General features: G+C 38.6%; 2 protein-coding genes across 4 annotated transcripts in view; one reads left to right on the forward strand and one right to left on the reverse strand.

Moving 5' to 3' along the window:
* Positions 1–2,264: 2,264 nt before the first annotated feature.
* On the reverse strand, positions 2,265–4,828 carry LOC124547067 (peptidyl-prolyl cis-trans isomerase). Of its 2 annotated transcripts, none has more exons than XM_047125083.1 (5): positions 4,772–4,828; positions 4,426–4,644; positions 3,079–3,295; positions 2,870–3,006; positions 2,265–2,788 (listed from the first exon to the last, which is right to left on the reverse strand). In XM_047125083.1, exons 1-5 carry the CDS (start codon positions 4,811–4,813, stop codon positions 2,717–2,719), a joined length of 687 nt encoding a protein of 228 aa, XP_046981039.1. In that variant the 5' UTR covers positions 4,814–4,828; the 3' UTR covers positions 2,265–2,716. The 2 variants fall into 2 exon arrangements, with proteins under 2 accessions (XP_046981039.1, XP_046981038.1); XM_047125082.1 differs by having other exon boundaries at positions 4,742–4,828.
* Positions 4,829–5,155: 327 nt separating this feature from the next.
* The window catches only part of LOC124613921 (cell division cycle and apoptosis regulator protein 1-like), a 262,218-nt gene continuing 243,909 nt past the window's right edge, over positions 5,156–23,464 (forward strand). Inside the window, exons 1-2 of one of the 2 annotated variants that reach the window (XM_047142677.1) lie at positions 5,156–5,269; positions 10,762–10,828. In XM_047142677.1, the coding sequence (XP_046998633.1) occupies positions 10,777–10,828 (52 nt within the window). In that variant the 5' untranslated portion in view covers positions 5,156–5,269; positions 10,762–10,776. Of the gene's footprint in view, positions 5,270–5,401; positions 5,587–10,761; positions 10,829–23,464 lie in introns of those variants that run through there. The other variant, XM_047142683.1, reaches the window with a different exon arrangement.

Consider the following 23,464-nt stretch of genomic DNA (forward strand, 5'->3'; position numbering starts at 1 on the left):
ACAAATATCTGCTGCCATACACAAACAGACCTCGCCTGCAGGCAGATGAGACTAGATCCGAAGCTGCTTGGCTAGTGGCAAGAAGTGGTGGCAGCACTGACTGCAAGCAAGGGGAATGGTAGGAAGAGGAGAAGCAGTAAGAATGAGTGACTAAGGAAGCGGGACACATTCTCAGCTGCCCTATCAGCTACAATGCACGTCATCTCAGTAGACAAACCATTTTGTCTACTGAGAAAATAGATTTTCCAGTGTTTTTCATATTTCCCCAACATTTGAAATTTCGATTTCCACAACTTGTGGCAACCTTTTATTCCTATAACCAAAAAAGTAATTCCATGTTGAACTGACATTTTTGAATAACTCGAGAACACACATACTGACAAGAATGCAGTGGCAATATCTGTATATTTAAGCTTTTTGCTGCTATCAGATTCACTTATACCCAATGTCTTTGGCAAACCCAGAAATTACAAGCTGGGTCAAAACTCAACACTTCAGTGCTACAATTCATTAAATTTCAACATTAGTGTTGAATGATCATAAGAACAATTTAAACCACCAACCTACTCCATACTACCAAAATCTTTATGTTAAGTATTCCTCATTTTACCATTTAATGTCATGTACTACAATGAACTCTACACAGTTCCTATGACAAAGGATGCAAACTCCTTGGAGAAGGGTGTCAAGCATGCATGTTGGCAGTGATCTGCAGTTGGATCACAGTATTGTACGATTAAGAAAAGTAATGCAGTTCCAATCCGATGAAATAGAGCAATATATAGCTTAATATAACGATCACACATATAAAAGATTACGCTTCACTTTACTGTATTTGGCACATGTTATATCTGTGTAATTTGTACATAGTCATGGTTATGATTGCCTGACAAAAATAATCTACAGGAATCAAACTTGTCATTGGTAAGACTAAATGTATTTGTTAACCATTACACTAACTTCAGTTTATTTGTGGCAGCAGAAAATTACCTGGGTCATTCATTACACTATCACTGCCTCTCTGCCCACACCAAATTGTTAAGAACTACCCTTCCTTTATAATTTCAAGCACTTCATCTTTCAATTTAATATACTGAATAACTTTAGCTACTACCTGCTGAGATGTACACTAATGAGATCTTTAAGGCATCACAAAATTAAATGTGTGTATGCGCATACACATTTTTCCAGAGCTCACTAGGGTATCATTTCCTTGTCCAGCTATGGTACAACAGCAAACTTAAATCCTGCTTGTCCCAAAACAAAAAAGGTTAGACTGGAAACCGACATTCAGTGCAGCCAATTAAAGTGAATACAAAATAAACACTAGCAGAATAACATGCCTGATTCCTATAAAATTGATTCTGTGTGAGATAAACAGTGAAACTTTACACAGAGCCATCAGCAAAATCTATGATGGTAGAACAGCTAAATTGTGAATCAATGTTTCTCAATTAAAAAAAAAAAGAAACATTGGGCTAAGAAGATGCATCAAGGTCAGTTTTGTTTTAACATTTGCTCTTAATCACACACAAGTGTTGCCAACATCTGCACCTGAGTTACTTATTGTGTACTTTAGTGTCATATGCACAACAAATTTCACCGCATATTATTCACTATACATCTACCATGAAAATTAAGTAACTCTTCTCTTTGTTCTGATTTTTATTACCTTTTAGAACCTGATTTCATGGCAGTTCTGATATCATTACCATTACTATGAGTTCAAAATGAAGTATTTGATGCAGGAAATGTGTACAACTGTACAATTTACAGCTAACTGAATTCATTTCAGAGCAAAATTTTAATTTCACAAGTATCTTAACCTGCCAATGTTAAGTATAATGATGTCTACTGAAAGAGAGAGAGAGAGAGAGAGAGAGAGAGAGAGAGAGAGAGAGAGAGAGAGAGAGAACTGTATATAGTTTAGTTTCACACACATCCCTGCTCTGCACATTAAGATATCAAATGTATTAGAGGATGTTCTGTTTGTGGGGCACTGAACAGCACGGTTATCAGCACCCGTACAAATTCCAACCTTTGCTCAGTCCAATCTTTCCACTTTCGTGAATGATAATGAAATGATGACAACATACCCATTCACCTTGAGGCAGGTGAAAATCCCTGAACCCAACAGGTCAAATGTATTAGACACCATTTACATTTCAGTAATCTTAAAGACATTAAAAGGGCCACATTTTAATGCTCAAAGGTTATTACTATTTGATTATGTCACAGAATTGCTGCAAAAGGATTTGACATGATTGTTATTGTATATTATTTATTCACCTGAACTAGTGACAAGAACATTACAGAAAAAAGCAATATGAACTTTTGGAGCAATGAACAAACAATTCAAGGAATGCGAAGTCAAATGAAAGTTCTTCACAGATTACATAAATGCCTATTAGATGAGATTCAACTGTTTGAACCTGACAGAAGCTAAGTTCACATTGCACAACTATCTACAACATTCTAACTTCCAACTGTCAAAAACATTAGCTCGATACTGAAACAGTTGTGGCATTTCATCTAAAACAGGTTACTGGAATGATAAGACAAAACGTGTCTTCCATGAATTCGAATTTGAACACAATGCTGCAGTTCAACAGTATTAGTCTTTCCAGGATATTAAATGAGCTTTTGTATAAAGTACCAGTTTTCTTTCTCAAAATGCAGCAGGTAAAAGAAATGTTCTGCATAGAAGACAATATACTTAAAGTTGACCACAGTCATTGACTACAATCTTCTTGCTTGTTTTGCCACTTTGAGAGCCAAAGGATTCAATCTGAAAAGAAATTTCGTTTTCAAGACTTGCAAAATGATTGATAACTTAAGTATAGGTATGTATTATGCATCATCAATTTACCTTTTTAACTACATCCATGCCTTCAACGACTGATCCAAATACAACATGTCTATTGTCCAGCCAACTAGTCTTTGCTGTCGTTATGAAAAACTGGCTGCCATTTGTATTGGGGCCAGCATTAGCCATTGATAGAATTCCTAGAGAAGAGAGATTGTTAGTATCCACACACTAAAAACATATTGATAGACATTAAATTTTAATTACTCTACCTGGTCCAGTATGTTTTAGTGTGAAGTTTTCATCTTCAAATTTATTGCCATAAATAGATTTTCCACCAGTGCCATTATGGTTTGTAAAGTCACCTCCTTGGCACATGAAATTTGGGATAACTCTGTGAAATGTGCTGCCCTTATATCCAAATCCTTTTTCTCCAGTGCAAAGAGCCCTAAAATTCTCAGCAGTCTTAGGCACTACGTCCGCACGTAGCTGTAAAAAGTTTAATAGTTTCAGAAATATAAAATATGCTACAGCAAATGCGTGCTGTATACTACAGATTTGACATTTTACATTAACTACTTGCGCTCAAATTACTGCTTAGTCACGATTGGCGGAACCACCCACTGTCAACTTAATACTTCACAAATCAACAAAATGCCGACTTCGGTTCTATAACTTTCATTACAAGATACTAAATTGCTACGCACGGAACCGAAATAAGCACTTATCTGACCGGGCTGTATCAGATTCTGCAACCTAACGGTCAATCCTACACGTGCACTTCCTACATTAACAGTTCCAATAAATCCAGCAGAATTTTCCCACAGTTCACCTTTCGTTAGACTTTAGCACCACATTTACATAAACATTATTCGAGGACGTTGTCGAATCACCAGCACCCCTTTAATTTCTCTTCCGGCTGTCCCACCCGATGCTGGAATTTGGTGGCAACCTTCCAATTATCTATCACGTGTCTCGTTAACATGTTAAACAGCTGCTGTAGATTTGACTGGAATGCAACAGCTCTGCACATACTAGCAAAACAGGAAGGCAACATTTCACTCAGCTCTGAATATTCCGCTTTTCTTTTTCCGCGTTCCTATTACATATAGACACAAACAAGTTTACCGCTGACGCACGTGGGCTAACCTACGAGCAAAAAGTATTTACTTTTTTTATTAATTCCTATTTTTTAACTTTCTTATCGCTGACCTATTATGATCCACCCATTACCTAAAAGATAGCCAAATCATGCTAATTATTACTGCAATTACTTTTTATGCACAGGGGGCCACTTTTATACACACCTAATGTTGAAAAATGTCTAAAGAGAAATTTAAATTTTGGTAACAGTTAAAGTGGAATAATACATTATTTCCACCGACCTTGAAATACGTTCATGAAGAGCAGAAAAAAATCCTTTGACTTAGATAAATATTGATTAGGATTTTCACAGCAAAAATCTCCCACACGACCCAGAAGACTTTATATTCACGATACATTTCACATAGCAGCATTTCCACGCGACATGCCGGCAACCTACTAAACCACGCTGCAATGGAGAAATGCCTGGAACGAGATACTACTATAAAAGTAAATTAAATCTACTGGAAACATACCTCAATCACAATTCGTCCAATGGTCTGGCCATCAGCAGCCATATCGAAGAAAACTTTCGGACGGCTCATTTTCGTAGCAAAATAACGAGTTACGTTGCTGCTTAAGCTCAACTGCAAACCTCGACTGCCACCGATTCTCTGCAAAGAGGAGCCGGATTGGCGGCATAAGTTCAACACTGCGAGAGCCATAACTACGTACTGACTGTTGACGAAGTAGTTCTAGGGAACACAATACTATCGTAAATGACACACCGAATATTTTTCAAAAAATAATTTTACAAGGAAACAGATTAATTAATTTTATAAGACAGTATACATAGTCGTGTTCATCGATAAATATATGTACTATTTCCTTGTGCGGATGAACATGATGACTAGTAGCGTACATAGCGGAATCACATAAATAGAAATTGGGGCGTTTTTATGCGTTATATCATAAATTAATAGTTGAAACAGCTGTTATTTCGGCTGAATGTTTATGGCAACTCCAGTTATTTTTCAGAATTATCCATGGTTTTTTTTTTAGTTAATGATACTTGTATTCACACGCATGCGTATAGTCATCTGCACTACGTGATTCAAAATATAATCATACGTCTCGTCACTTTTCCGTTCTAAGTCATATAGATTATCAATAAACGTACGGTTTCCCTATATTTTCTATGTTCTAATGTATATTTACCATTACATAATTTATACGTAAAATTAAGGAGTATCAAGCTATGATTCTGTCATGACTGCCCAAATCAGCGCCTGTGTTTCCGTGTATGTTGATGGCTGAAAATTAATTACGAGAAGAATTTAACTTAGGCAGTTTTTTTTAAGGAATTAAAGATTCGCATTGGTAAGACTGGCTATTACTGCAGTTAGTTTTGCTGCTTATTTTGTAAATATCCTTGTTGTTGATGTTGTTGTTATTGCTGACGAAGTATGACTTCATACTGTTATAAACGATGTGTATTGTGTAGACGCATTAGAGAGAAATGCGAAAGTTCAACCACAAATAAGTCCGTATTTATTTTGAAATGTTAGGTAGCGAATTCTATTCTTATGTTGTCTCTTGTTCAAAAAGTTGTTTGCACAAACGCACATCTATAATCAGCGAAATGCAGCAGACGCTCTCCTATGGTTCTAGTACTTGACAGCGCATGTTGTTGCTAGGTAAATATTTTTCAGTAGTGGACTTCTTTATAGAAACGTCAATCTTACAGTTTAAAACTACAAAGCGGGAAAACATGGAATGCTCTAGCAACCAATCTGTCATTTAACTTGTCCAAATGTAATTGGTGTCGGGGGATAAAAGATACAAAGATAGTTTAATCATCAGAGACTGAAAGCGTAAAATATTTAGTGCGTTATTGGAATGAAATGTTAGGCTACAGGTTCGTAATATTAAATATTGACAACTTAGAAAGGCAACCACTGACTTCATCTTGTGTATTGGCAGTCTTTGCATAATTTGAGAATGTGGTCTACTGGAGGCAATTCCTATTCATTTTATTATTTTGTTAGATCCATTTTGATTGGGGTATTTAAGTGCAGAGCACAATATCTACCCCTTGCATTTTACAATGTAGCATATCGGACTAAATAAAACCATGAATAAGTAGAATGACTCACCCTGTGCCCAAGATAGTAACGTCCCATCATTTTTGTAGGCCCATTGGTGAATCACTTGTTCACTAGTGTGTAATTGGGCAGGTACATGGAAAGTTAAAGATGCAAAATTTGCTTGTCATTATATAAGTTATTTGTTATTACATTCAATTATACCTGTCTACAATTGTCATCATTCTTGAACTCTGCAAGTGTAGAAGGGCTCTACTACCTCTCCCATTTGTCAGTCAGTGCTTGCAGTAAATAATCTTGCAGGAACAGACCTTTCACAGAATGGTAAAGGCATTGTATTGAAGACAGGTACACAAAAAAAGAATAGAAATTTTACTAGCTTTTGGAGGAATCCTGTAACGATCGAGGGGAACCCATAATGAAGTTTGTCAGTCTTAAATCGTATGAGTTTTAATTCAGTCACCTCTTTCTGCCATCATCCTTACTTCCACTGCATACTTTTACTTTACCTTGTTCATTGCATCACTGTTAAGTGGTATTAAATAACACTATATTGTGTTTTGCAGTATTACAACACATGTAAAACGAAGGTTGCAATTTTGATATGTCATACCATTTAATTTTTTATTTTGATATGATTTTTCTGTGATTAATCCATGGTTTCTAGAAAGTCAGTAAAACAAGACAAAATAATTATCAGTAGCTAATAGAATCCACCATTCATTGTTGCTGCTGACCTGTGCTTGGCTAAGTCATTTTAAGACATTGTGCCACTTGAAACATTGTGTACAGCCCAGTATTTTAGATCCAGACATAATATGAAATATCTTTTCTATTTTTAATGCTCTGAACTGTAGTTTTAATGATCATCTATATCTTTAAAACTGCAAAAAAACATGATTTTACATAGTTCTTAAGATCCACTGTTGTCGTGTATGGGTTCTTACAAATTAATTAATTATGGAAAGCATGCATGTTGACAATTGTAGCTGAGGTTATTTTCACACTTCCTATGCGATTTTTTTATGATGTTGTTCGCTATTTTAATAGTAATGATTTTTTCTTAGCCATTCCTAATTTATTTCATCTGTCTGCAACTGAATAGTCAAATCGAAAATTTAGCTATAACCTTCCTTCCTTCTTATGCAAAGTATTTTGGCCAGTTTTATATGTTTGTTTGCTCTTGTAAGGACAGTTGAAAAGTACCATGAAAAGACATCAGAGGTACTATTTTATGGAGAAAAATACAATGAGGATGCATTAATGTTATGAGACATAATATTGCTCCTTTGCCATCCCCTATTTAATGCATACTACACAGTAACAAGTAGCAGTATCAATACAGTACTGCTTCCCACCTAAAAATATAATAGGCCTACCTCTGAACATTAGTGTCGCCTTGTATGATGGTGGAGTTTATTTAAGTATCTCCATTATTGTGAAAAATATTGACAGGAGAGCGTGAGACATCCCTAGAATACTTGTTTTTCATGATTAAATGAATGTTATGTCATAACACTTTCCCAAGTGTCTTGCCGAACTTGTATATGGCAGTTAATTGATATCATCTCTAATTCCATTTAGTGTTGGTTTTGGTACCATATTCCTAATTACTGCAGGGCACATGTTATCAGTTCTTGCCATAATTTTAAATTTGTCTCTAATTTATAAAAAATAAAATAATGGCACCTAATTGGTATAGCCCAGTGAGTGCTTGTTTTTGGCCTTTAGTAATGTTTGGCTGCGTAACAACCAGGTAACATGTGGAGTATGGTTTCCCTAAATCACACACAGTTTTAATCTGCCAGAAAGTTAAAAAGTGTGAATAAATTTATGGCAGAGCCACTCTATGGGTGCAGTTTGTGACTAAGGAGAAGAAGAATAGGTCACTGCACGTCAGCAGTTCTATGTCTCTGTCATATCTAGTCTTGAGTCTCATATTAATTGTACCAAAACACTTAAAACTTTCTGCAAAAACTTTATAGAAAAGTTTTGTAACTGAATATAATTTCTTATCCAATGAAAGAAATTATTTTCTATGAATCTACTTATTAATTCCAGATAAACTTGAAATAGCCACTAAAAAGTGGCATGGTAAGTTAGTTCAAATACCTTAATTAGCAGCTGTGAGTATTAATAAAGCAAAACTTACTCTCTCGTCAATAAATGTACGAGGTATTCACTAAATTTATCATCCGCCACTTAGAAAACATGCGAGATTTTTTTTTTAAAAAAGACAGGAAGTAACTTGCTCTAGAAATGAATGTAGTACAGTGAGCCATTTGCAAGATGTACTGTAGACATAATTGTAGAAGGAGTATGAATTGCATATTTATCTGGGATTTTCAGATTTTGAGAAAGATTTTGACTCGGTTCCAGCTAAACTTATGCTGACAGCTCTTGAGAAATAAATATATAAGTCAGCAGTACAACTTCTGTGATGGTTCACCAGGATAGTGAGTAATTCAGAACAAAAAGAGGAGTCAGGTAATAAGTCGACATACTGCCAAAATCTTACTTGGTAATCCTAGAGGAAGTTTCCAGGTCCTTCAACAAAGATCGAACACCTGCTAATGAAATGTATCTGAATCACATTTGTTGAGTTTATGGCTTTGTACTGTTTTTTTCTCTGGTGCAGATAAACTTCACCATGAATGGAATAACACAGTACAATAAGTGTGGAACTAGCCTTGAAAATCAATTAAACAAATTCTGGAATATGTAAAAACAACGTATCAGAAATGAAATAGTACTAATAAATAGTGCTGCCATGGAATCAGTTGCTGAGTTTTTGTATTTAGGGAAGGGTTTTCAAAACAGATTTTCCAATGGATCTAAAAGGAGAGAGAGTAATCAGTGTGTAGTACCACTTTTATTTAAAGGGAGTAGACCCTGAATGCTAAAAACATTCAAAAATTCATTAACTATCGAGTGGATGCACAACACTAGCAGGCTTGTGGCGTACTCTGTACAAATGAAATGAATACCTGCCTTTATTTTATCAAGATAAATGTGTATTAACAGAATTGAAGTTAAATGTTAGTTTAATTACACAATGTCCTCCACCAGTAGCTGAGCAGTCAGGGCAACAGAATGTCAATCCTAAGGGCCCAGGTTCTATTTCCGACTGGGTCGGAGATTTTCTCCGCTCAGGGACTGGCTGTTGTGTTTTCCTAATCATCATTTCATCTCCATTGACATGCAAGTCGCCGAAGTGGCGTCAAGTCAAAAGACTTGCACCTGGCGAACAGTCTACCCGACGGGAGGCCCTAGTCACATGACAGTGCAATCGCACCAGATCCATGCCAACTGCTTATTTGATTACTAATAATCTTGTAGATAACAGCCTCACTGTGGCATTGTGCTGCTAGCTCAGAATCTGGGTCATTTTCTCACACAGATCACAATTTTTGTCTCGTTTAAGTACACTGTTTATGGTATATTACTGTTGCTCATGTGGACATATGACAACATAACTTGTATTAGCTGAAGCAGTAATGAAGGAATAGGCATGGACTTGCAATTGTAAACTGACAGTGGAATGATACAAAACCTTATTTATGATAGGTGGACTTCATATGTAGGTGTGCCCATTTGAGGGCTAGATATTATTTTGTGCCAGTCTGCTGAAAATTAGAATCCAAGCAACAGAAGTTTAGTTCCTCAGAACCACAAATGTGACAATGTTGAGAAATGATAAAATCATAAATTCTACTAACTGGAAAGAAAAGTATATTAAAATTTTTGTATATGCAACCCTTAGCTGTAAATTTCTAGAGATAATGAGGAATGCAATGAAAATGGATCCAAGAGTATCAAAACTTGACAGTTAAGTATAAATGAGTGGGAAGGGCAGGTACAAATCATAAATTGGTAGAAACTGTGAATAACTGATGAACAGAAGGCCAAGAGCATGTCCCCACCACAAATCATAAATAAATTACTGTAAGAGACTGAAGTTTGGAGGTGTAGGGTTCAGACCCCACCCAACTGGCCTGATTTAAGTTTTCCATGGTTCACCTTTATGAACTGATGTAAATGTAGTGTTGCTGCCTGTGCAAAGGAACTAATTTTCTTCCTCCTCGCTCCCAATTATTTTTCAATCTAAGTTTCTGCTCTGTCTCCAAATACCTTATTGTCAGTGATACATTAAAGTGTGACACTCCATTTATTGACACCTGAAGTTGTCACAGTTACTGGATAATGGTGGCATCCAAAAGGATATGAGACATTAAATCATAAACATATAGTCATCATTTCAGTTCTGTCTGATGCTACCCTGCAGATCCATTGTTTGGAATTGTCAGCCACCAGGAATGAGCAAATATTGGTCTTATTTGCAGAATGTATTTGTAGCTCACTGCATAATAAAAGCCTTACCTTGAGCAATGAGGTGTGAAAAATAAAGCACCTGTGTGAGGGGAAACAATTCAGCCACACTAGTAATTGATTGTCCTCTCTACCTTTAACTGGTTCATCATGTCACTGGGACTGTGAAAATACAAAATCTTGTACAGAAATATGCTGATGACGTAATTACAATAATGATGATGATGTAAGATGTATGACCTTTTGGTCCTGACTTACTTAGAAATTGAAGAGGTAGGGGGCAGTGTATTTCCTAAACATTTATATGTAAAACTGATATTATTCAATGTACAAAGGTCTCTTTAAATAAATAATTTCTCTGTGTTGTGATTTACGCAAGTGAAGCACATTTTTTTTTATTATCACTGCTTATGTCTGTAATTTTTTTTTATTTTTCAGGAACAGACGTTTGAAATGTCGCAGTTTGGACAAACCACAAAAAACCCTCCATGGGTGAGGACTACAGGTAAGGCACTTTTCTGTTGCTTTTCTGCATTACTGACTTCATACAGAATATATATATATATATATATATATAAAATAGAGGAAACATTCCACGTGGGAAAAATTATATATAAAAACAAAGATGAGGTGACTTACCGAACGAAAGCGCTGGCAGGTCGATAGACACACAAACATACACACAAAATTCAAGCTTTCGCAACAAACTGTTGCCTCATCAGGAAAGAGGGAAGGAGAGGGAAAGACGAAAGCATGTGGGTTTTAAGGGAGAGGGTAAGGAGTCATTCCAATCCTGGGAGCGGAAAGACTTACCTTAGGGGGAAAAAGGGACGGGTATACACTCGCACACACACACATATCCATCCACACATATACAGACACAAGCAGACGTCTTTATATATAAAACTTTTCATTGTGAAGTTGATCCTATTCTGTAGTTCTACATTCACTTAATGGTAAAGCATTGCTAGTCTCGTATGTTCATAGTTGAAACTGGGTCAACATTTGCATTTATACATTGAACAATGTAATTTTATAGTAACATTACATGTTCAAAATGTATAATTGTGCCAAATGATACCATGTATGACAACTAATTTGTGCAGATAATAATGCTACATGGCTACATGAATTTGATCGGGATTGACATTTAGGGCTGGAGACACATATAAAGAAGTTTATAATTTAACAGAATCTTCCGTCACTTCTTGGTAGAACAACATTATAATAAAAGAACAAAAGCAAACTGGTGCTTTTTCATTTATTATAAGTTTATTGTAATTATTCTAAAAATAACTTTTACACCTTTCATTTGTATCACTTCACTCGTCACTACACCCCCCCTCCCCCCCTCCCCCCCCCCCCCCCCCCCCCACACACACACACACACACACACACGCCACAGAGAGAGAGAGAGAGATAGTTGGTGGCAGCGGTCCTCAGTATGAAGACTTGTTTGATGCGCAATACAGTTTTTGCCCTCCACACTAACTTCCATTACATAAGTGATATTTCCTTAACACTCCACACTCCAGGATGTGTCTTACCATTTGATCCCTCCTTTAGGTCAAGTTGTGCCATAAATTTGTGTTTTCCTAAGTTTATCTTCATACCTCCATATTTGTTATTTGATCTGCGCATCTGAACTTCTTTCCTCTAGAGCATCCCATTTCAGCTTCTACGCTCTATTTGTCTGAACTGCTCATTGTTCACATTTTGCTTGTGTATGAGATGACACTCCAGACAAATACTTTCAGAAAAGACTTCCTGACACTTTAATTGATATCAAATGTGAACAAATTCCTCCTTGTCAGAAATGCTTTTCTTGCTACTGCTAGTCTGCATTTTATATCTTTTTTACTTCGGCCATAATTAGTTATTTTGCTGCCCAAATAGCAAATCTAATCTACTACTTTTAGTGTCTCATTTCTCAAATTTAATCCCTCAGCATCACCTGATTTAATTCGACTACACTTCTTCACCCTAATTTTACTTGAGTTGATGTACATCTTGTGATCTCTTTTCAAGACACCATCTACACAATTCACCTGCTTTTCCAAGTCTTTTGCTGTCTCTGACAAAATTACCATGTAATTGGCAAACCTTCCATGAGCTTTAATTCCCTTTCCAAATTTGCAACCCAATCTCATCTTTCCCGGTGTTGGCTTCTTCCTCTTTCCAGTCGCCTGTAAATAATTTGTGTCTTTTCTTTTTAGCCATGATTTATAAAACTAGTACTTTGGTAGTTTTCACAAATGCCATCTTTGGAATTTGAATTATGACATTCTTCCTGAAGTGAGAAGGTATTTTGCGTGTCTTGTACATCTTGCACATCATGTTGAATAATTACATCGTGGCTGGCACTCCACAAGATATCAGTAATTGTGATGGAATGGCATCTACTCCGTGGACTTTGTTTCCACTTAGGTCTTTCAGTGCTCTGTCAAATTTTTGACGCAGTATCATATCTGTCACCCCATCTTCAGCTACTTCCTCTTCTCCTTCTGTAATATTGTCCTATGGTTTGTTTCCCTTAAATTGACCTGCTGTATATTCTTTCCAACTCTTAGCTTCCCCTTCCTTGCTTACTACTGGCTTGCCATCTGAGCTGTTGATACTCGTACAGCTGCTTCTCTTTCCTTCAAAGGTCCCCATTCCTGCTTAACCATTTCACACTTTCTGTCAGTCTCTCCCTTTTAAGATGTCTCAATTCTTTTTCATCTGCTTGATTTGATATGTTTTAATATTTTCTCCTTTCTCCAATGAAACTGAATTTTCCAGTGTTATCCAGGGATTTTTACTCTGTCTTGTCTTTTTACTTATGTGATCTTCTGCTGCTTTCTGTATTTCATCTCTCAAAGCTACCCAGGTGTCATCTGTTGTATTCATTTCCTCTGTTTCAGCCCTCATTGCCTAATGCTCCCTCTGAAACTCCTTAACAACCACTTACTTGCAATTCTGATTAAGCTCTGCAGTCACACATCAACACTCCAGGATAGCTTGGTGGATGTTCTTTTGGACAGGTCCAAAAGAACAGCCAGTAAACAAGAATCCATAGTTGTGATACACATTATATAAATAGAAGATGGAGGGGGGAGAAAGGAAAGGGAAGAAACTAATGATAAAAGTTGCATCGGGACTTTATGCGGAATCAGCGATGATGAGTGAAGTACCGGGCTGGGATTTGAACTTGGGATCTTCCGCTTACAAGGCATTTGCATTAACCTCTTCGCCACCAGAATATAATGTTTGTTGTCCTTGTATGGACTATCTCGGTATGCCTCTCAGCTGACCCACATTTCCACCTAGTGCCACCTATCAACTGTCCCTGTATAGGTCCTCAGTGGTTGCTACTATGAGATTGCCGCACGAGGTTGGCTGTAATTGTGCATCTGCACTGTAGGTGGTGGATTCATTGTCCATTGAGACGCATCAGTTGTATGAAGCGTTCATATAATTGATTCACCTCGATGGGCAGTGACTCGATCACCTTCATTGTGGATGCACAGATACATCCGACCTCCTGTGTGAATCTCAAAGTAGCAACCGCAGAGGACATGAACAGCGACTGTGGATAGATGGCACTAGGTGAGAATGTGGGTCGGCTGAGAAGCATGCCGAGATAGACCGTGCAATTACAGTTAACAATGTGTGCGGATGATGCACTGGTTAATGCAACTGCCTAGTAAGCAGGAGATCCCGCTTTCAAATCCCAGTCTGACAAACATTTTCACTCTTCACCACTGATTCTGCATAAAATGCTGATGCAACTGATATCGTTAGTTCTTTCCTTTCCTTTTGTTTCTCCTCCCCCTCCACCTTCCGCTTACATAATCGAATAAATTATAAAAAATTGTTGAGGCTTTGTATCCTCAGATTTGTTTGGTGTACATTCATTACAACAAATATGTGAAACTACAAATGACACTCAGTGTGTGGGACTGCCACTTTACATTGACCCTGCCTACGACAATACGCAATGTGTTCTCCACTTTGCAATGGTCTGTCACTCCTAGTTACAACTTTTCAGACTCCTATCATGTCAGACAAGCCATTTCACTAATATTTTCATTTTGAATAGTGTAGTGTCCTAGACTCATTCCCCCAATGAAGTCTCATTTAGAAGACTTTTTGGGACACTACTCGAAATAATTTTAACCTCATATATATCCTCTTTCCTGATGAAGCAACCGTTGGTTGCGAAAGCTTGAATTTTGTGTGTATGTTTGTGTGTCTATCAACCTGCCAGCGCTTTCGTTTGGTAAGTCACATCATCTTTGTTTTTAGATATATTTTTCCCACGTGGAATGTTTCCCTCTATTATGTTCATAACCTCATATTAACTCGTAAAAAAAACATAATTTTCAGGTGAGTTGCAAACACAAGCAACTAAAAGACTGTTCCCCTTCCCCAACCCCTCTACATTACTGCATTCATTCAACATGACAGTTGCATTCTGGTCTGAGCTACCAGGGATGGTAGTAATTTATACATGAGGTGTGCCTGCTTGTGTGAATGAGTGTGTGGTATCTTCTTTCTTGAAGAAGGCTTTGGCTGGAAGCTACATGTCTAACAGTCTTTTCATTGTGCCTGTCTGCAACTCAGCATGTCATCTTTATAGTGAATGCAGTCTGTCATTTTCCTTATATTGTTGATATCCCAACCTGGAATTATTATTGTTTAGTTTTCAGATGGACTATTTTTCTTTCTCCTAGCTGCAGGTCTTAGGATGTGTCCACCACTGTGAATTGCATTTAACTTTTAGTTCTTTTCCATTGTATCCTTATGCCAGCTCTCAGAAACTTTCCAATACCACACTCCAAACCCCCTGCCATGATGACCTGGCATTTCTCAGGCACTCAGCTGCCCACTGCTTGACAATGGTTGACTTTGACTTTTGAATCTACAGAAATTCTGATTCCAGTGCTTAATCAGTATTGAAGTATCTCGTTATCATGATGCAGCTTGCACCAACCAATCTCAAATAAAAGATTGCACACACACACACACACACACACACACACACACACACACACACACACACACACGCTTTACCTTTGTTTTTAATCTTAATCATTTATCACAATTCCAGAACATAAAAAATTGAAAGTGAGTAAGGTAATTGAGATAATATATCACTGCCACATCTCATACTGCTTCCTTATGTAGGTCCCATCTCCCTAATTTCCTGCTGAAAGCCAGGTAACAGGTTCAGGGTAGAAAAGGATCAAATATCAACATGTGGAAGGGAGACCCATCAGGCAGTTTGTTTTTTTCACCAAATTAACATTTATTTAAGAAAAACATACTAATCAATTAAATTCCAGATTATAACAACATGGAAACCATTAGTGTAATCCCTCATTAGTCGTTTTACTCATTGCTGAGTGTCGTGACCTCATTCATTCTTACGTAGTTGAAACTTCAGACAGATGTCTCCATCCACAGCGATCTTTGGCCTTTCTTAATATGATGTGAAGAGGCAGGCTGGTAATCTTGTTCGCTTGATCCAACCATCTGTTTCCTGCTATCCCATGTGGTCTTCTGCCCTCAATTTTTCCCTGCAAGATGGTCTTCTCTAAATTATCCCCTTTCCTTCTCAAGATGTGCCCAAGGAACTGAAGGTATCTTTGGCTGACATGAGAAGATAACCTTCTTGTGATTTTAAGTTCATCTATTATTGAGACATTTGTTCTTTTTTGTGTCCACGGTACACATAGCATCCTCCTCTAACACCACATCTCGAAGGCATCCTTTCATGGTCCAGGTCTCGCATCCGTATAAGAATACAGGAAACACCAATGCGTCTACCAAGCGCATCTTTTTTGTCTTGGTTATTGCCCAATTCTGCCATATCTGAGTGAGTTTGACCATTGCAGCTCGGCCAAGAATAATTCGTCGTCTTATCTCCTAATCACACTTTCCTATGCGATTGATCAGAGAGCCTAGATATACATAATCACTCACTATCTCCAGATTCCTTAAGTTTCCTGTAAGTTGGTTTTGATCAATGCCTTGGCAATTTATAACCATTAGGTTTTTTTTTTTCCGCTAGGTCAAGCTTTAGACTAATATCTTTCACTCTTGAGAACAGATTACCAAGTTCTTCATCACTTCCTGCTATGAGTGTAGCGTCATCTGTGAAGCGAAAATTGTTGATTTCCCTGCCACCACTTGAAATACCACCATCCCAGCCACCCAGTTCTTTCCTGATTACACACTCTGTATAGATATTGTAGAGCTGAGGTGACAGTATGCATCGTTGTCTGACGCCGTTTCTCACATCGAAAAATTCCGAGTGTTCATCATCTACTTTTATAGTTGCGGTTATAAAGACGTTTTAGTAAGGATACTAGGTGTTTTCGAACTCCAGACTCATTGAGCACGTGCCACAACTAGTCCCACATGACACGATCAAAGGCCTTGTTATAATCTAGGAGGCAGAAGTAGGCAGGGACACAGAACTCATAACATTTTTCAATTACGTGCCTTAAATTTAAGACTGCCTCTCGAGTACCTTTACCTGACACGAAACGTGCTTGTTCTGCGGAAATCTGAGGCTGCAGAAAATTTTTTAGGCGTTGATTTATTATATGCAGAAGGACTTTACTAGCCTGTGATATTAATGCTATGGTCCTATAGTCGAAGCAGTCCCTAACTGATCCTTTCTTGTGCAGAAGAATTAGGACAGGTGTAGTTCAGTCTTTAGGCCATTCACCTGTTTTCCACACCTTATTACATATTTAATGTAGGGCATGCATGCCTTCCTCTCCCATCGCAGTCACCATTTCTCTGGAAATACCATCTATACCTGGGAATTTGTTGTTTTTCAGATGTTTGATGGCATTTTCGATTTCACTGTACAGAATATCAGGTTCTTTGTTTGATTTCATACAAATGTTCTCTTCTTCAGTGTTGTTTCCTTTGCAATAGTGTTTCACAGTGTTGTTTCCACTTAGCTATTACTAATTGCTTGTCCCTAATAATAGTGTCATCTATATCTTCTACCATCCACGTGCTCAGTTTGGACTCTTGGGTGATGCTGTTTATCTTCTTGATAGGTCATGCATTTTATTTAGTTTTTGATGATGTTCTCTGTCATCACAGATACTGTTGAGATAATGTGTCCTGTCGATTCGGCAGCTGTGCTGTATTTTGTGGCAAAGTTCTTTGTATGCTTCTTCATCTTGAGCGGTTCGTCTGCCACATTGCTTTAGTGTGCTCTGTTCTTCAATTAGTAGTAGAGTGTTGTTCGAAATCCAGGGATTCTTCGCTTGAGGGGTCTTAGTAACCTGTTCAGGGAGAGATGAACTGATCATTTCTTTCATTTTGTCCCATATTTTGGGAGCTGCTACTTCCTGTGTTAATTTTTGGAGTTTGGGTCTTATTCTTTCTCCAAATTCTTTGAGATTAATTTTATCTGTCAGACGAATCTACCTTACTCTTTTCTTTTTGGTCACTTTCAGTTTTATCTTCATTTTCATATACAGCATGATATGGTCACTGCCACAGTCTGCTCCAGGATAGGTCTTGCAATCTAGGATCGAAGTACGCCAGCGTTGTCTCACCAAAATGAAATCAATCTGATTTCTAACCCTACCCCCTGGAGAAATCCATGTGCATCAACGCCATGGATGATGTTGAAAGAGGGTAATACAGACATATAAGTTGTTATTCATGCAAAATTCCAGTAGCCACTCCCCACGTTCATTTCTCACTCCCAAGCCATGAAGTCCAACCACAGATCTCATATGTCCATCATCTACAATCTCACCTATCTTTGCATTAAAGTCACCTTGGATGACTAATATTTCCTTTTTGGGTGTTTTTCTGATAGTATTTTCTAGCACCTCATAGAATTCATCTATTTCTATGTCTGATGAAGCTGCTGTGGGAGCATAAACCTGAATGATGTTGATATTGCACAGAGTAGTTCTCATTTTAATGGAGATTATTCTGTCACAAACAGGCTCATAGCCCATAACAGCAATACAGAGGTTCTTAGGAATCACTGTAGCAATGCCATTTCTACTCATATCCTCACATCCGGAAAAAATATTGTATTCTTTGCTGGAATCATGAAGTGGCCACATCTTCTCCAGTGTGTCTCGTTGAGTCCAAATATGTCTAGCTCATGAAGATCCATTTCTCTCTCCATGTTAGCAAGCTTTCATGTCTGCAAGAGACCTCGCACATTCCAGGTTGCTATCCTTTTAATGCTTCGCAAGGATGGTTTAGATTGATCTTTGCATTCTGAGGCTCCTCTCAACACTGCCGTCAAAGTGGCTGCCCAGAAGTCATAGCTGCAAACACCAAGGCAGACTCGCGTGTTTTGCAATCAACTGTGAACGTAAATCACATGCAAGGCAGCACCCTCAGAATACAACATAATATACATTCGCAAATGATGAGACTTGCTTTAGCAAGTTAATATAAATCACAACCTTAGATAAAACAAATAGTTAAAGCCAAACTTAAATAAATAAACTTATACACACACACACACACACACACACACACACACACACACACACACACACACACCCCTTCACAAGGCTTTTAATCAGATCAGGGGAAACTCGCTAAGATTGACAGAGATAATTGGAATGGTTCCAGAATGAGATTTTCACTCTGCAGCTGAGTGTGCGCTGATATGGTAGGAGACGAGGTACTGGCAAAAGTAAAGCTGTGAGGACGGGACATGAGTCGTGCTTGGGTAGCTCAGTTGGTAGAGCACTTGCCAGCAAAAGGCAAAGGTCCCGAATTCGAGTTTCGGTCCGGCACACAGTTTTAATCTGCCAGGAAGTTTTATAATTGGAATGGATTTGGTCATACACAATAAATACACTACTGGCCATTAAAATTGCTACACCACGAAGATGACATGTTACAGACGTGAAATTTAACTGGCAGGAAGAAGATGCTGTGATATGCAAATGATTAGCTTTTCAGAGCATTCACACAAGGTTGGCGCTGGTGGCGACACCTACAACGTGCTGACATGAGGAAAGTTTCCAACCGATTTCTCATACACAAACAGCAGTTGACCAGCTTTGCCTGGTGAAATGTTGTTGAGATGCCTCGTGTAAGGAGGAGAAATGCATACCATCACGTTTCCGACTTAGATAAAGGCCGGATTGTAGCCTATCGCACTGGCGGTTTATCGTATCGCGGCATTGCTGCTCGCATTGGTTGGGATCCGTGCTGCTCGCATTGGTCGGGATCTGATGACTGTTAGCAGAATATGGAATCGGTGGGTTCAGGAGGGTAATACGGAGCGCCGTGCTGGATCCCAATGGCCTCGTATCACTAGCAGTCGAGATGACAGGCATCTTATCTGCGTGGCTGTAACCGATCGTGCAGCCACGTCTTGATTCCTGAGTCAACAGATGGGGACGTTTGCAAGACAACAATCATCTGCACAAATAGTTCGACGATGTTTGCAGCAGCACGGACTATCAGCTCGGAGAGCATGGTTGCGGTTGCCCTTGACGCTGCATCATAGACAGGAGTGCCTGCGATGGTGTACTCAACGACGAACCTGAGTGCACAGATGGCAAAACGTCATTTTTTGGATGAATCCAGGTTCTGTGTACAGCATCACGATGGTCGCATCCGTGTTCAGCGACATCGCGGTGAACGCACATTGGAAGCGTGTATTCGTCATCGCCATACTGGCGTATCACCCGGCGTGATGGTATGGGGTGCCATTGGTTACACGTCTCGTTCACCTCTTGTTTGCATTGACAGCACTTTGAACAGTGGACGTTATATTTCAGATGTGTTACGACCCATGGCTCTACCCTTCATTCGATCCCTGCGAAATCCTACATTTCAGCAGGATAATGCACGACCACATGTTGCAGGTCCTGTACGGGTCTTTCTGCATACAGAAAATGTTCGACTCCTGCTCTGGCCAGCACATTCTCCAGATCTCTCACCAATTGAAAACATCTGGTCAATGGTGGCCGAGCAACTGGCTCGTCACAATACGCCAGTCATTACTCTTGATGAACTGTGGTATCGTGTTGAAGCTGCATGGGCAGCTGTACCTGTACACACCATCCAAGCTTTGTTTGACTCAATGCCCAGGCGTTATTACGGATAGATGTGGTTGTTATGGGTACTCATTTCTCAGGATCTATGCACCCAAATTGCGTGAAAATGTAATCACATGTCAGTTCTAGTATAATATATTTGTCCAATGAATACCCGTTTATCATCTCCATTTCTTCTTGGTGTAGCAATTTTAATGGCCAGTAGTGTACATATGCCTCTGTCTAAGTAAGATGATAAGTGAGCACACATAGCTGACAAGGTGCAGGTACAAACAGAGCAGTTGCAGTCAAACCCTTAAGCAAGGCAGAAAATTTCATTCAGTAGTAGCCCTATGTAATTAAATTATGACTAAAACACATTAACATAGGCTAGAATGAATACTTTACTAAAGCACAATTAGATTTCAAATTCATACGCTGTACCTGTTACAGTACCATGACATTGCCACCGGGTACAGTGCCAGTCACTGGTGTTACCACTTCAATTCATAACAAGCAAGGGGTTTACCAACGAACAGAATCACGTGGCATCAAAGAAGACACACTAACAACCATAGGCCACTCTCAAGCCAAGGCACACATGAATTATCCTTTTAACTCCTCTTCAAATAAACGGATGCGGCCCACGTCACCAGAGCTCCAGAGCATGACCTTCGTCACCTTGTTTAGCGGCTGCCCAAGATTGGACAAGTCGCTCAGCGATCCGGCTGGGTACATGTGTTATCCATCCCAATTGTACCCAACCTAACCCCGCCGCAAGGCACTGCTACTCCAGCCCCCCCCCCCCCCCCCCCTTTCCGTCATGTGTGGTTCAGTTTCTTCAGATTGTAATGGCACGTTGTTCTGTAAGGGGATAAGCAAGGGGCAAATCCTGTCCCACTCAGTTTGGAAGCAGTTGATTTGTTTGTTGGGTTCAGTCTATAACCTGAGATCCTGTGCCCACATCCAGCAGATAGGTAGTGGACATTGAACCCACAATCCTCCTACATCTGCATACATACACCGCAAGCCACTGTATGGTGGAGGGTACCCTGAACCATTACCCATCATTAGTTTTGCTGTTCTATTTGCAAATGGAGCAAGGTAAAAAGACTGTCAAAACACTTCGATATGAGCCGTAATTTCTCTTATCTTTCAAATTCTCATATGAAATGTATGTTGGTGGCAGAAGTATCCTTCTGCAGTCATCAGCAGATGCAAATTTTCACAATTTTCCCGATAGTGTTTCACTTTTTTAGAGCAAGCCGTGATTCATTACGCCAAATAGAAATTCTGTCTGAATCAATCCTTTATCCTTGTACGGTCACTCAATGACAACACTTCTCCATACACTACAGCATCAATAGTGAACAGTTATTGATTGCTGCTCATTGTATCCGCCAGATCATTTATGTATATAAAGAGCAAGGAGTCCTGTAGCACTTCTTGGGATCTCCTGATGAACACTTGCTGTCTTTTATTCTCTGTCGGACATGGATAAACAGAACTGGCTTGTAGTGGATTTGCAAAATGTGTAACAGCTTGTACACCTACTACATTACTACATTAAACAAGCTTTCAGCATTCAGTTGCTTCACAGGCAATATGTGTATTACCTTTTTGAAAGGAGCAAGAATACTCTGAATTGTGAATACAAGTGCACTAGTTGCTATGTTGGCAGTATCCAAGGTCATTCCAGTAATATTTCCTGCCTTATAATCTATATGTTGCTTCATGTGATTCTCATCCAGCATAAAGATCACAAGCAGTTCAGGTGGTTCCAAGCATGAAACTCCATACTTCAATTTGCTTGAGAAATTAACATAACTTTGGTCACATTTATATTGCAGTTAAGCTTCCTTTATGATTTTGAGTGTGGTAGAATGAGAAAACTACGTGATTGCAAAAACTTACAAGCATGTAGAGAAGTAGTAAACAATACAGAACAAAGAATGAAAAGCTTTGGATCAAATGTATGGTGAGCCTTGGATTGAATAGACAATGAAGTTTGTGACTTCAGGAATGAAACAACCTTCATCTTACCTTCTTTAATTGGTAATGTTTCAAGAAGGGAGTAAAAACTGGCATGTGTAAATCACTTTCTCTGCTTCTGGTTAAGCCTGTAAATAACTGTCACTTAAACTGCTAACGGTCTTTTTAAGTGTGTTGGCAACAATCTTGACACTCTTCATGCACTATTTTAATACTGAGGTTTGTGCAAACCATTTTATACCCATTATCACGTGGAGTTTGAATTAAAATACAGAAGACTACATAATCTTCTTTCACAGCTTAACTCCGGAGTTCATTCACTGTAATATTTTCACTTTTTTTCACAGATTCATCATGATCTTGAAATTTTTCTTCCCTTTGTGTAGAAGTGGTTTCTGTGCTTTTGGATGTAGCTGTTCTCAAACCATCTACTTTCCAGCCTCTGTCATTGGTGCTAGCAAGGGAACCTCCCCATCACACCCCCCTCCGATTTAGTTATAAGTTGGCACAGTGGATAGGTCTTGAAAAACTGAACACAGATCAATCGAGAAAATAGGAAGAAGTTGTATGGTACTATGAAAAAAATTAATAAAATATACAAACCGAGTAGTCTATGAGCAAGATAGGCAACATCAAGGAGTACATATACTCAGGAGCGCCGTGGTCTCGTGGATAGCGTGAATTGCTGCGGAGCTAGAGGTCCTTGGTTCAAGTCTTCCCTCGACTGAAAATTTTACTTTCTTTATTTTCGCAAAGTTATGATCTGTCCGTTCGTTCATTGACGTCTCTGTTCACTGTAATAAGTTTAGTGTTTTACAACCACACCGCAAAACCGTGCGATTAGTAGATGAAAGGACGTGTCTCTCCAATGGGAACTGAAAACATTTGATCTCGATGTCATAGGTCAACCGATTCTTTCACAGGAAAACACATCTGACATATTCTATGCGACACTGGTGACAGCATGTGCGTCACATGAGAGGAATATGTTGTCGACCCACCTAACTTGTACACTTAGAGAATGGGTAAAAAGATTCTTCTACCTTGCCCGATTTAGGTTTTCTTGTGGATGTGATAATCACTCCTAAAAAAGTGATGAAAACATAAGAGTT

The sequence above is a fragment of the Schistocerca americana genome, chromosome 1, assembly GCF_021461395.2.
Source record: "Schistocerca americana isolate TAMUIC-IGC-003095 chromosome 1, iqSchAmer2.1, whole genome shotgun sequence".
In the NCBI taxonomy this organism is placed as follows: Eukaryota; Metazoa; Arthropoda; class Insecta; order Orthoptera; family Acrididae; genus Schistocerca; species Schistocerca americana.